Source organism: Sarcophilus harrisii, chromosome 1 (genome assembly GCF_902635505.1).
Source record: "Sarcophilus harrisii chromosome 1, mSarHar1.11, whole genome shotgun sequence".
NCBI lineage: Eukaryota > Metazoa > Chordata > Mammalia > Dasyuromorphia > Dasyuridae > Sarcophilus > Sarcophilus harrisii.
The window spans coordinates 559,282,958-559,298,016 of NC_045426.1; the positions used below are offsets into that span (position 1 = coordinate 559,282,958).

Genomic DNA, 15,059 nt, shown 5'->3' on the forward strand with positions numbered 1-15,059 from the left:
GGGCAGAGTAAAACACAAGCTTCTAGACATAGTTTGATGGATTCTTTTGGTTATACTTAAGTTAGTAGAGATAGGGCTTACTTATATTGTTACCTGGAAGACAAGGAGCAGAAATATTAAGGCAAGTAGGGAGTGGGGAGGCAGTGGGGTACCAATAAAAAAGCAGAATGAAATTCAAAAAAGGAGAAACAAGGAGAAGTATTAGAAAACCAGAGGCTGGATGGTAGAGCTAACATCTTATACAAGGGTGACCTGAGGCAAGTTTTATTTTATTTTTTAAACTTTCTGGATCTTAGGAGTAAAATGAAAATGTTAAACCAGATGATTAAACCAGATAAGAACCCTTATTCAGGTGAAATAAAAAAAATAAAAGTAAAAATGTAATGGGAATATATAGTGTGGATAGGTGTGTGCCCCAGAAAATTTTCTGTTTGCCCAACCTTCTACCTTCAGTATGTAGAAATCCCTTTAAAATACAAAACTTAGCAGATTTTTCCCCCCAATACAGTAATGGCCATATTTATTTATTGGCAGAGAAAATAGCACTCATGAAGGACAGCACACTCTGTGCATGGCAAAGGTTTTTTTTTTTTTTTTTTTTTAATAAGCTGTGAAATATAGAGATTAAAAAACAAAAACAAAGATAAACAAAAACAAATCTGCTGGCTTGCCAAGGTTTTCTCATATTATCATCTCACACAGAGCTATCCATGGTCCTGCCATTACCTTTGAACTCATCTACACAACAGAGTACAATGTTGGCTTCACCTCTAGCTAATGAACTAGTTGAACCCTTATAACCATGTATAACAGTGACAAGGTACACTGGACTAAGAATCAGAATAACTGATTAAAATCTGAGCTCTGTCATTAAGTGGCTAAGTAATGATGTTTGATAAGTTTTCTTAAGGTTTCAATTCCACTTAATTTGAGGCCTTGTTTTTTAAATCATTAGTAATGATTGAAAAATACTGTTAGCTTATCAACGCATGGAATTATAATGAATTTTTAATTGCTGAGTTGATTATTATAAGACATTATGATCTAGAAATTAGCTGTTCACAAATACCAACTGTAACAGTCTTAACCAATAAGAATTTTGGGGACAGGATTGTTTTGTTTTCATCATTCATTGGATGCCCAGTATGTAGAGTAGCGTTTTGTACATAAGAAATGTTATTTGTACAGTTGTAAAGCTATGTGCAGAGTGTTTATTTCTTAGGAGATCAAAGGAGATGTTAGTGGGAGAACAGATCTTAAAGATCATAAAGAAACCTGTGAATGAATCAGGGTTCTAAATTTTTTTTTTCAATTTTGTGTGTATGTGTGTATGCACACACATGTGCATAATATAAGAAAGTAAGGCTTAGTTAAAATCACAAGATCTAAGTTCCAATGAACCTCCAACACACTAGTTTAACTGTAAGACCATGAGAATTGGTGATCTCTCTCAGTCATGTTCTTGGTTTTCTCATTTTTAAATGAAGGAATTAGAATTAAACGTTGCCAAGATTCCTACAGCTAGAGATCCATGATCCTAGAAGCTATGATTATGTTAATAATATTATGGCACCTCAAAACTTGTAAGCTGTTAGTTGTATTAGTTTGTTATTTTGACAAAGGCATGATACTCATTATTCATATGTTCTTGTTAAAATATACACGTCAAATTTTAAGTCACAGTCAACTGTTATGGGCCAGAACTCTGAAACAAGGATTCTTACAAGGTGTTAAGTCAGTTGAATTGACTTAATAGTTCTCTAGTTCAGTACATGTACTTAGTCCTTAATATAGTTCCACAAGATTCACACCTATGATATGATAATGGAGTATATAACAGCCAGAAAAGACTGACAGATTTATCTATCTTCCACCTTTGTGGTGGTTGGAGGCTGAAGCACAAACCTTTGGACTCAGAGAGATCATTCACTTCATCTCACACCACCTTGGTGACAGGCTCTCCTCCTTTGCTTCTCCACTGAAAACAAGACTCCAGAAGGCCTCCAGAAAACTAGTGGAGCCCCAAGTGAAAGAGATAGGATTTTGAAGGAGACAATAAAGGATTTGGACTTAACACCTGGCTGTTCTTCCAGTGAATACTCAGGCTGCCCCAGAGACCCCAAGAAAACTGAACTGGAAGACCATTACAGTCAACTATGAACTCCTATCACCTCCAGCAACCATTCCTGAATTATTTTAAATTGAGTAACATGTGATGTTTATTAAAAAAAAAAAAAATAAAAATAAAAAAGGTCGGTTCTGATATTTTGAATAACATTTTATAGTTCCCTCAGTTATTTTTCACAGAATAACTTATTATAATTTATGTCTTAGGTATAATACAAATATTTATTTGGTTTTAGAATTTGATTATTAAACTAATCTACTTTTAAAATTCTAAGAAATAGTTTGATTTCTCTCAACATTAATTGGCATTCTGATTGCCCATATGTTATTTAATAGATTAATATGTGCAATTTACAAGGACTTTCATAAATGAATAAATGCAAGCTACATATAATATTTATCAGTCCCTAGTTTAGGGATCAGAACCATTGTTATCTCTTAAGAACTAGACTGATTTACTCTATTAAAAAAATTATAAGGATGTCCTAACCTTTATGAATTAATCTGATCCTTTAGAGAGAGTTCAAAGTCAGCTCAATTTTTTTATAAGACAGAAAGTATTGTCTATCAATAAAGGATTTTATATTTTTATAGACAGACACAATGTTTTTGTTAGAAAGCTGATTGAGTTTCTAACTGCTTTTATATGCCTGTTTATTGTTATTTTCCTTCCTTCCTTCCTTCCTTCCTTCCTTCCTTCCTTCCTTCCTTCCTTCCTTCCTTCCTTCCTTCCTTTTATCCTCTTTGTTTATCCTCTTTGTTCTGGTTATATTAGCCAACAGTTTATTATTTTCATGAATTTTTAAAGAAAGAGCTGACAAGAATCAATATGGAATCAACAAAAATTTTATTTGAGTAGAATGATTCTTTGATTTCTACTATTGTAGAACTTTCAATTCAAGGATTTTAACAGGCAAAGAAAAGACAAACTAGTGACAAGCACATGGACAAGTTTTAAAAATTTAAAGAACAGAGAAATGCAAATTCAAGTATACCAGATACAACTCACATATAAATTAGACCTATGCAAATAATAGTAATAAAAACTATTAATAACTAATTATAATTTTGTTAATTCTTATGTTTACCTAAAAATACATAAAAAACCAAACAAAAACCCAAACAGTAAATAACAAAATAGATATGCTATAATTTACAATGTTTTTCTTTTAATTTTTTTTATTTTCTTTGGTTCTTATGAATATATTTCAACATTTGAGAAAATGTGGTATAATGGAACAAACGCTGGACATGGAGGGTAGGAATCTAAAACTTATTAGCTACAACTTAATAATTTCTTGGAGAAGTTGTCTCTATGAGCCTTAGCATCCTAATCTGCAAACAAAGTTAGGTGACAAGACCATGGTCAGACTACTTACTAGTTCCTCTTTTGGAAAATAAGATGGGAGATATAAATGACAGGCTCCATTATCTTTGCCAAGAAAATCCCCAGTAAGTTCACAAAAAGTCATACATGACATACAACTGATAACTTCCTGACTCAAGGCCCAATGATCCATTTCCTTTCCCACCTAGCAGGCCTACCTACATTTGACATAGAATTTGGGCAAATAAATATGAAAGAGCCAACACTGAAGAAAAAGTGAACTGGGAGGAAAAAAGCAAAACCAAACCAAACCAAATCCACATATATTCCAGGGAGTGAAGAAAGTGAGGTTATTTGACAATCAACCTTATCATAGCTCTATTCAACAGGGGGCGGGGAAATGGCTTGAATAAAAATTCTATCTCTACCTTTGTGACCCAACAACCTGTTTGAATCTCAGTTTCTTCACATGTAACATGAGAAAGATAGACTGTTAACAAGGCATATGGTAGGTGCTGAACCTGAAATAAGGAAAATACAGGTTCGAGTCCTGTTTCTGAGAACTGGGAAAGTCGCTGGATTTCTCAGTCTCACTTATTTCCACCTCCTCAATCAGATGCTAAGTGTAATCATTTCTACCTCCCCATCTCTCCCAAACCAGCCCTCTTCTTTCCCACAATACTACCAGCTCTTCTGCAGGCTCTCAATAGTTCATCTGTGGACTGCTCCAACAGCCTGCGGAGGGCGCTGTCTCACTGAAGTCTCTCTCCCCACTCCAATCTATTGTCCATTCAGCTGTCAAATGGGATTGTCCCCAAGTGCAGACTATGTCACAAACTGCTATTCAGTAAACACTAGGAGCTCCTTTGAGAATCAAATATGAAATCTGTGGGGCTTCAAAAGCCTGTGTAACCTGGTCCTTTTCCAGTATTTTTCAATCTTCAATCTACAACCCCTCCAGGGACAAGGGAGTTTGCTGATACTGACCTGTTTGTTCCTTAGCGTTAATTCCTGACTTTAGTCTTTTTCCCTGGCTATTCCCCCATGCCTGGTACTGTCTCCCTTAGCACTTTTACATTTTAGCTACATTGAAATCTCAGCTAAAATCCCTCCATTCACATACAAGCCTTTTCCGAATATACTTAAGTTGTAATGCTTTGTCCTAGGTCAATTATCTTCAGTTTATCCTGTATAATACCATTTTTACACATTGTTGTTTTCCTTGTCTCCCCAGACTGTGAGGTCATGAAAAACAAAGGTGTTTTTTGTTGTTGTTGTTTTCTGCCTTCCTTTTCCTATTGGTTAGAACAGTGACTGGGACATAATAGGTGTTTAATAAATGTTTACTGACTTGATTTGACTTCTAAAAGTGGGATACTAATAGAACCTACTGCACACCACAGGGTTTTTAAGAGAATCAAATGAAATGATATGTGAGGTGTTTTGCTGACATTAATGGGCTGTGTGTCTATATTTTATTCTGATTCTTACAGATAATATTAATGATTGTTGTTATTCTTGCCATTTTGCCTCTAAGAGTGCTTCTGGATCAAAGGCTGAGTTTCCTTACATAGAAATGGATAAGAACAATTCCCCCATTTCTGCCCCCAATTTAAGTCATTCATTATCATAGTTCCATACTACATTAACAAGGATAATCAAGGATTGACTATATTATAAAAGTTGTAGGCAATGTAATTCCTATGAAGTGACCCTTGTTAACATGAGATTTAATTAGGATTTCTCTGAGATGTTCTAGTTTAAGATTATTTAACCACAAGTCATTAAATTTAATGATAGCTATCTTCATGCATTACAGTGACCAAATTTAATACAACTTTCCATTAAACACATATTTTGATTATTTGGACCATTAATTTCTTTAGACTCAAATTAGAAAGGTTTTACTTGAATTAAAAAAAAAAATTTCTTCAAAATTTTCACTTCTCTTATTTATACTTGTAGGTGTTATTATACTTCAAGAACAATTATTCATGCTCATTGAATGCTACCCAACATCACTGATTGCTATCCAACATCTAAGATAAGAATCCTTTTTGTGGATTGAATTCATTGAGGAGAAATAATTTTTAATAAATACATTTATTTGGTAATTTAGTAAATCCACAAGCTTTAAAGTTTTAATATCAGCAGCTTCCATTAAAACATGTTAAACTAACTTTCTAAAACCTAACCTGTTTCTCCCAATATTTTTTATCAAGATTAAGACATAGTTACTACCATACATCAATGATTAAGTGTCCAAACCTCAAAAAATTCTTCATTCCATGCCACTCTGAAAGTCAATAGCATTATTTCATTCATTGAGTCAAATTTTAAAAATCTGCACTATTGTCAATGCAGAAATAAACTGAGACTCAGAATTAATATATCTAATAAGCCGCATTTCAACCCTGAAGATATACTACAAATTCACCTTTAAGCAGAATCTGCTAAAAAAAAAAAAACAAAAAAAAAAACCCCACAAAACCACAACAACAACAAAACACATCAAAAAACTGGAGAGTAAAGGAATTAAATCGATGAGAAGAGATTATTATTACCAAATATTACCAAATTATTATTACCAAATCTCAACAAAGCCTGCTTGACTCCTTAGAAAATGCCAGGCTCAGATAATTTCCAACACAAATTCGCAGAAGAGCATAAAGCTCCTTGCATCTCCTCAAAACAGCCAGGAAAAAATACAATTGTTGGTTATACTGAGGCATGCTGTGACTGAATGATACTGGAGGTAATGACATCCTTTCAGATAGTGTTAGACGTAAAGATGATATGTGGAGTAACAGAGATTTTATTTGATTAATTCAGAGATCTTGGTCAATAGGTATTGGGGATGGGGATGGATTTCACCATTTCTTAAGCGGTTCAGGTTATGAGGGGTAGAAGAAAAAACTTTTTACCACTAATATTCTCATCAGATCAGATCTTAGTAGCCACACCATTTGGAGAATATCTGAATTTAGGTAAAGTGAGATTTAAGATTTATTTTTCAGGATTCAAATAGGAAACACATTTTCTACATCTACATATAAAAGTAAGTTGGTTAATTTGTTAGAAAACAGCAGTATGGAAACAACAGAACTGAAATAAAAAATGGGGACCTGCCTCCATTCCCTGTCTTATACTGTCTACAAAGTTAAAGTCTATTCCATTGTGTTTTTTTGGGTTTTTTTTTTTTTTTTAATTTTAAATCTTCATGGACTTGTGTTGGGTTCATGAAAACAGACTTTTGCTGGGTTCAAGGATTTTTGTTACTAATCTCATCTCACACACTTACTGGCTGGATGGAGCTCTCTAAACACAAATTTCTTCATTTGGAAAAATGAGGCTATAGTAGTATGTAAAAGCTATAGTGAGAATCACAGGAGGTGATGTAACTGAAGTATTTAGCAACACTTAAATTGTTATATAGATATCAATTATTAACTAAGACAAAGCTACTTGATCCATTCCTATTTGCTGCACATTACCAGAATATAGTTCAGTAGTCAGTGTTAATCTATATGCCACAATCTGCCACTGAATTTCCCAAAGCATATATAAAAAATACCTCAAATTGTCCCACATTTATTGGCAAATGCATAAGTGGATAAGTGTTCCCAAATACTAATTATATTTTAATATTAGAGCTTCTAACATCATATATACTGAGGATGATATGGCTATTAAGTGGACAGGGAATAAAAGTTTACTTTGGTTTTACTGAAGGTCACTTTTACTTGTTCCACAGACAATAACACTCACTTTATCTAAGGCAGGGGATTACAGGCATATCAAAAAATAATGTTAAAACTTGTACCCAATTAGTTTATTCAAGATAGACTTCTTGGACATTTGAATGATCAAGAAACTTTACACCACAAGTGAGTCAAGGTGGGATGTAAACATTAGTAATTAGGAGGATACCAGTGGAAGGGAAATGTCCATTGAATTGCTTCTAGCTAATTATTTATGCAAAGCAGGCATGGTATAAGGCAGGGAGAAATGCCTGTAAATAGAAAGAGGGGTTTGCCTATTAATAAGACACTAAATCAAGGTAACCTGTATTTGTAGGGACAAACCAATGACCCTAGTAAGTGGGGTGGATTTATAGAGAAAACTAAACCCCTCCAAGTTGTTTCTTGGGGGGGGGGGGTACTCAAGAGTTTTGCAAATGGTTCTCGTTCGTTCTCTCTCTCTCTCTCTCTCTCTCTCTCTCTCTCTCTCACTGTCTCATTTCTCACAATGTCCTGGGAGGTCAGCGCTATTATCCCATTTTACAACTGAGGAAACTGAAGTTCAGAGAAATTAACAATCAGAATTTGAACTGATCCTACTATACCACCCAGATGCTTTTAAATACAAAGAAATGTAAGTGGAGTATGAGTCATAATTAGTTTAGGTTTGGGTCATAATTATCTTAGGTTTTGATATCAATAACCTCATTTCTTGATAAGGTAAAGAGGAACTCTTTTTTTCTGACTGACCTCTATTTTCTCCAAGGAAACACAGAGAGATGACTGAAAACAGAAGGCAACAATAGACAGGAGCATAGTACCTAAACATGAAGAAGGGTTTAAAAAGATCGGAAAAAGGGAGAGAGAATCTGATATCTTTTAGCTTACCTTCTGGGTTCTGTTGTGAACATATAAAGAAATGATCTAGTGTTTATATAGAACTCCTCCAAACTCACATAGCAGAGAAACACCATGATTACAAAAGTAGATATTAAGAAATAGAGGCTAGCTTTATGGAAGGGAACAAGGTGGACCAAGAATGTGAATATTAGAATATCCTAGTAGCAAGAGTTCTTTCCTCATGGAGGGAGCAAAAGTCCTTTCTCCAAGAGGTTGCCCTATTTCAATGCAATCAAAGTTGGTACTCTGAGACCAAATGAGGAGAAAAGTAAATCAAACCAGCACAGCAAATCACATAACTAGGGATGCTAGAGATAATATTTAGAAAAATTTTAAATAGTATTTTATTTCTATAAACACATGCAAAGATAGTCGTCAATATTCATCTTTGCAAAACCTTGTGTTCCAAGTTGTTTTTTTTTTAAACTCTCTCCCTCTTTCCTTTTTCTTAAAGACGGTGAGCAATCTGTTAGAGATTAAATGTGCAATTCTTAAGAAACCTTCCTATAAAAATTAAATACATCAGCTATTTTCCATTACTTGGGGCTCAGTGTTTTTCTTACAACTTAAACCCTATATTGAACCCATTTTATATGAACCTTTGGATAATGGATATGACATATAATAATACATCTAAAGAGGCATGGATGTAGCAGGCCACTGCATATCTACCCATGAGCTTTATCACTTCATATATTCCCCTCATATTATCTATATAAGCTACTCTTTAAAATAGTTGTTATAGTTTAAAAAATAAGTAGTTGATGAGAATATTAAAAATTTGACAGTTAATATGTTGTGGCTGATACTGAAATTATACTGATAGCAGAAATTAAGTTGATTTTACTGTTAATTATAAATATTAATTGATGTCCTCATTTAGTGTTTCAGTTCATTAGGAGAGTTAAGATTTTGGTTTTTGGTTTAGACTTGTGATTTCATCAGGGTAGGGCACTCCCAGTTTGGAAGCTTCATCATATTAATGCAAGTGTGGAAGTTTGTAAGTTTGAAGTTTTAGAGAGTTATCTGGGCAGTGAGAAGTTCTAAATGACTAGACCCAAACCATACAAAGGACATAAACCCAGGCCTTCTTGATACGGGCCAATGCTCTATCCAGCATTTATAAATTTGAATTACTTATCAGGAATAAAACAAACTACCTCCAACCTACCCGCCCCTAATCAAGAACCCCAGTCATTAGCCCCCTCAGTTGTCAAAAAACAAAACTAAAATAAAATACCAGTTGGCAAAGTAATACATTCCCTTGATGGACACAAGTGTAACATCATCCTGGATGGCTCAGACAAATTTCTAAAGGAAGCCTCAACCCTTTTTAATTCTAGTAAAGGTCTATTTGTCCAGTATATAGCTTATTGTTGTATATTTCTTTGTTGTCTTCCCCATCAGCTGGTGAGTTCCTTGACAATGGAAGCTGCCTTTTGCCTCTTTTTGTATCACCAGTGCTTGGCATTGTGTCTGGCACATGATTTAAAATACTGGGAGGTCAAAAAATTCTGCAAATACGCTGAAAGTAGCTGTTTAACCTGACCCCCCTATTAACAACTCTACGAAAAATAGGAATAGGGTTTCCAGGTTTGAGTAAATCCTGATTAAATGCTTCATGAAATTATAAAAATCCTTTTCAGCATCCAAAATAAAAATGAAGCTGTTAAGTAATACTTGGGGCCTGACACGTTTTCTTTTTCTAACCACCCCATTATGAATGTCTTCTAATTGATTCATTGATTCCTAATTTGGTCCACCCCCCTTTTTATTAGGAACTAAGAACTTGCTTAACAACATATAATTTGAATAACAACAATGAACTTGCTTAACAATAACAACAACAAAAAACCCCACAAAACACCATTCCTGCCTGGATTCATTTCCAACTCAGATCTTTTCTACTCTCCTTTCCTAACTGCCTATACACCAATCTTGTACAATTAAATTTCAACTAAGAAAATATGAATTCAAATGAAATATGAATCCTTACTTCTCAAATTAGCATCCCTCACAATGGTTAAAAAAGTTAGTGCACCATATTTAATTTTAAGATGAAGAAAATGAAGCCCAAGATAAGTGAGCTGCACAAATAGGAGATATTCATCCCCCCTAACATGAAGATAACACCACCCCACAATTGGATTATTGCAAAATATTTCTAGCTGATTTGATTATCTAAAACATCACTAATTCTACCTGAAAAAAAAAAATCTATCAAACATTTTTATCTCAATTCTTAAAATGAATTACAGCAAATGCCTACTGTATTAAAGCCAATCTACCAGCTCAGTATTCAGAACTAACGGCTCTATATGAATAAAACCTTTCCAAGCTTCTTCAATTTTATTTTCTAGATCAATTTTCTTAATATAAATTCCAGTCAAAACAATTAATTTTACTATTTTCTCAGTAAGACACAATCATAGCAAAACTTATATGACTGTGTCTTAAAATTGTAATCCCAAGACTTACAATGAATGTATGAGAAGATAGTTCTATAAACATGATTTCAATACACAGAAAAATGAACTGTGACAAAAAAGCTAGAAAAATGTAGTCTTGTGTTTATAACACCTATGCAATTGAGTAGTAGTAAGAAATAATCCAAATTTTTAATAAATTTAGTAATTAATCTGAAATTATTCAGCATTTAGAAACACATTTCCCAAATGATAAGAGGCAATAATGATTTTCCAATTAAAAACAAAACTTCCACTTAATGATGTCTTTTGACAAATGGTAAATTAAATTGCTCTACAGAATGAAAAAATATTTCAATATATGAAAATATGATTAGCTATTTCAGAAAAAATATTATTTCTTTAAAATTTGAATAAACATTCTATAATTTTGTGAACAAGTAAGATGAGGATAAGAATATAAACAAAAACCACTACCTCAAAAAATTCAGAAATGAAAGAAATGAATTGAGATAACATGTTTTCCTCAAAGACAAATGAAGTTCCATTAAATTACCAAAGGTTAAATAGATCAATAATGAACTGAGGAAAAAGAATGTGATACTTACAAGAAAATAGGAAGTAAAGAACACTGGGAAGAATACAGGGAGTTGCTAAAACAGATAAAGAAGGTTATTAGAAGAATAAAGAGAAACTGTGCAATAGTCAAAGGTGCTTGTTCAATTTACAGACAATTATCAACATTCATGTGCTTAATTTTTGCAACTTCAAACATTTGTAAAATTTTATTAGTAAGTTTATTCTTTTTTGCATTGATAAATGTCCATATTCATTTTGATGTGCAGTAGAGAAAAAAAGGAGATATAATGCATGCAAAGTAAGTTTGTGAAGTATCCTACTAGGTACTTTGATTAGTCTTGTTCATCCCTACCACTGTAGAATAAAAAGTTCCTTGTGTAACATAGTTTCATTGTTTGCCTTTAAAATAAATTCTGTGTTGCAATTACGGGCACAAAGAATAATACAAGTCCTCTGGGCTCTAACCTCAAGTGTACAGTGTTAGTGACTTTGTGCCAGAAAGTCACAAGCTGAGATTGGATGGAATAAACCAATAAATTGTTATAGTTGCCCCCAAAAAGAATAATTATGGTACTGTAGATTTCACATGTACTAAAAATAAAGAGTCAGAAATCAGTGTTTTTGTTATGTTCACATGGAATTCTAAGGAATTAGTAGCAAGAACAGATGTTTGAAAAGTTAAAAATTGTTTGATTTACTGCACTTTATGAATTATTTCATGGCTACTCTATTATCAGAATTAACATTTTAATATAATTATAGGCACAAGTTTATTTTTGGCAATCTCTAGTAAAGAGATTACATTTTCAGGTGGTTGCAATACCCTATTTCCCATAGGTTAAATGCATCAACATTTACCTTTTTGATTTTTGCTCCATTTTCTAGATTATCCCCACAAAAGTTGAGCATTGATTGTAAACATCTTCCCCTGAACCTAACTTTATCCATTAAAGAAATCTATAAGCAATCAATGAAATAGAATTTTAAGTTTTAATTTTAAAATACAGATGGATAGAGAAATATAAAAATGTTTTTGAGATATGATAAAGAAATAAAAACCTTCACATGAAAATCATGAAGGAGTTACAAATAGTAAAGGGATCCGCCAATAATTTAATTTTAAAAATCACCATTCATTTTCTATAAACAAAATTGGAAAAATATAAAATTCAATTGGAAGAAAATAGTAAGTCATTACATGACAACATAAACCATCTAAATTACTATTAGTCAAAATACTTTCCAACCTAGATTAGGGGACTTAATGCATAAATAGCTTTTTGAGGAGTTCTTTCTGTTAACTTGGAATTATTTTTATTAAAGATTTAAGAGTTTTCCACATTGTTAACCAACATTTAATTTAATTACCCATTATGCATTTGTCTTTTCCATATACTCTTACTTCTACTTCAAAGCTCCATCCAGACAAATATCAGAAATAGTTTAAAAAAAGAAAGAAAGAAAGGGGCAGCTAAGTGGTACAGTGGATAGAACATCAGTCCCAGGACCTGAGTCCAAATCTGACCTCAGACATTTAACACTTGCTAGTTGTGTGACCCTGAGCCAGTCACTTAGCCCCAACTGCCTCAAAAAAGAAAAGGAAAGGAAAGAAAAGAAACAATTTAGACAAAGTATCTGAAGGGTACCAGACACTGTGGGATAAGAAAAATAAGGGATGTAAAACAGGTTAAGGTATTCATTATCTTTGTCTCTGAAAAGCTTACAATCTAGTTGGAGAGAAAAGACATGTAAGAAAAATTAACTAGTTAATAACACTAGATAAGAAATGATAGCTTATTGGAATTCAGAGGAGAGAGCTATTTCATCTGAGAGCAGGAAAGTCATCATGAAGTGGAGAAACTGAACTGTGCATGATATGTAGAATTTGAAGAAGTACTGTAGTAAGAAGACATTCCAGGTACCTAGGAAGTATGAAGAGGATCAAATAATGGCTTCAGCTAGATTGTAATGAGTCTTGGAATAAATTTGAAAGGTAGGGACTGTCTTTTGCCTTTCTTGTATCTCTAGTTATTATCCCAATGTCTGGAAATAGTAGGTACTTAATAAAAAAATGCTTAGTAACGGATTGCCTATCTACCAAGAATATTTAAAAAAAAAAAAAAAAAAAAAAAAAAAAAAAGGTCTAACTGATGCATTGTTGGTGGAGTTGTGAACAAATCCAAACATTCTGGAGAGCAATCTGGAATTATGCCCAAAAAGTTATCAAACTGTGCATACCCTTTGATCCAGCAGTGCTACTACTGGGCTTATACCCCAAAGAGATACTAAAAGAGGGAAAGGGACCTGTATGTACCAAAATGTTTCTGGCGGCCCTGTTTGTAGTGGCTAGAAACTGAAAATAAACAGATGCCCATCAGTTGGAGAGTGGTTGGGTAAATTGTGGTATATGAATGTTATGGAATATTATTGTTCTGTAAGCAGGATGAATACAGAGAGGATTGACGAGACTTATATGAACTGATGCTAAGTGAAATGAGCAGAACCAGGAGATCATTATATACTTCAACAATGATACTGTATGAGGATGTATTCTGATGGAAGTGGATTTCTTTGACAAAGCAAAGATCTGACTCAGTTTCAATTGATCCATGAGGGACAAAAACAGCTACACCCAAAGAAAGAACACTGGGGAATGAATGTAAACAGTTTGCATTTTGGTTCTTCTTCCCGGGTTATTTTTACCTTCTAAATCCAATTCTTCCTGTGCAACAAGAGAACTGTTTGGTTCTGCACACATATATTGTATCTAGGATATACTGTGACATATTCAACATGTATAGGACTGCTTGCCATCTGGGGGAAGGGGGTGGAGGGAGGGAGGGAAAAGTTGGAACAGAAGTGAGTGCAAGGGTTAATGTTGTAAAAATTTACCCAGGCATGGGTTCTGTCAATAAAAAGTTATAATTAAAAACAAAACAAAACAAAAAAAAACCCAAATTAACCAATTAAAAAAAGTCTAGGTAGATAGAAATCCCTTTAAAGCAACTTCAAGCAAGAAAAAAGGCATGTTGGAGTCAGCTCAATCCACCAACAGACCGTTATATATTCAGTGAGTATTTAAAACTTAGAAATCAGCCAAAGTTATAAACTAGGACTTGATTTATTATTTTGCTGTCTAGACATAAGAAAAATGATGTAGAATATTTTAATAACACAGATTAAATCAGTGTTTCTTTTAACCATATTCCCCAGGGTCCATTGTTAAATATGTACCAGCATACTATTGCATCATATCTTGTCCACTGTGAAGGTAGTATCTGTAACTTTCAAGATAACTGCTATTTGATGACAAGAGTTCTGAAAAGAATGATAAATCGGGGATCCTGAGTTCAAACTTCTGCATTTTCCAGTTTCTGTTGGAGTGTTCAGGATTATATGTCAATGCATATATAAATGTTAATCCTATTATATTCTTATAAGTATATTCTCAAAAAAGTTTTGAATAATTCATCCATACATCAAACAACTATACTTTCATAGTAGTTCTGCCAATGAAAAGCAATAAGGACTGATAGTGTCTGGTAAGAGAAAATGCAGAAAAGTGGGATAAGGCTTTATGAAAGGGCTTAAATCCTTAGCCTTCATATTTTTTAAATGAAGGAGATTGGAATCTCTTATTTATCTTGGAGTTAAGTCAGGTGGAAGCAGTTAAAGAATGCCCACCTATGCACCATAATCTCTCTAGGGCAGAAGACTTTAATGTGGACTGGAGATGCCGTTGAAAAATGTGGAGCACATACATCAATATATGTATGTATGAATGTCCATAGCTAGGTAGAAAATGTGTATGACTGCAAGAGGGTGCTGTAAAGTTGTTGTTTTGTTAATGTAGGCTATGTACAACATAAGTCTACCTGCTTATAACTCAAAGAGAGTCAAAAACAGATCTCTTTTCTTTTTTATGTTTTATTTTTCCTAATTACATGTAATAACAAATAT

General features: G+C 33.4%; 1 protein-coding gene across 5 annotated transcripts in view; it reads right to left on the reverse strand.

Annotated features, from left to right (window-relative positions):
• CDYL (chromodomain Y like) overlaps positions 1–15,059 on the reverse strand; it is a 156,826-nt gene that overhangs the window by 36,125 nt on the left and 105,642 nt on the right. For 3 of the 5 annotated variants that reach the window (XM_031946915.1, XM_031946916.1, XM_031946914.1), the window contains one exon: positions 11,129–11,173. The exons of the other annotated variants lie outside the window; for them this stretch is intronic. In XM_031946915.1, coding sequence (XP_031802775.1) covers positions 11,129–11,173 — 45 coding nt within the window. The remainder of the gene's footprint in view (positions 1–11,128; positions 11,174–15,059) is intronic. 5 annotated transcript variants of the gene reach the window in all.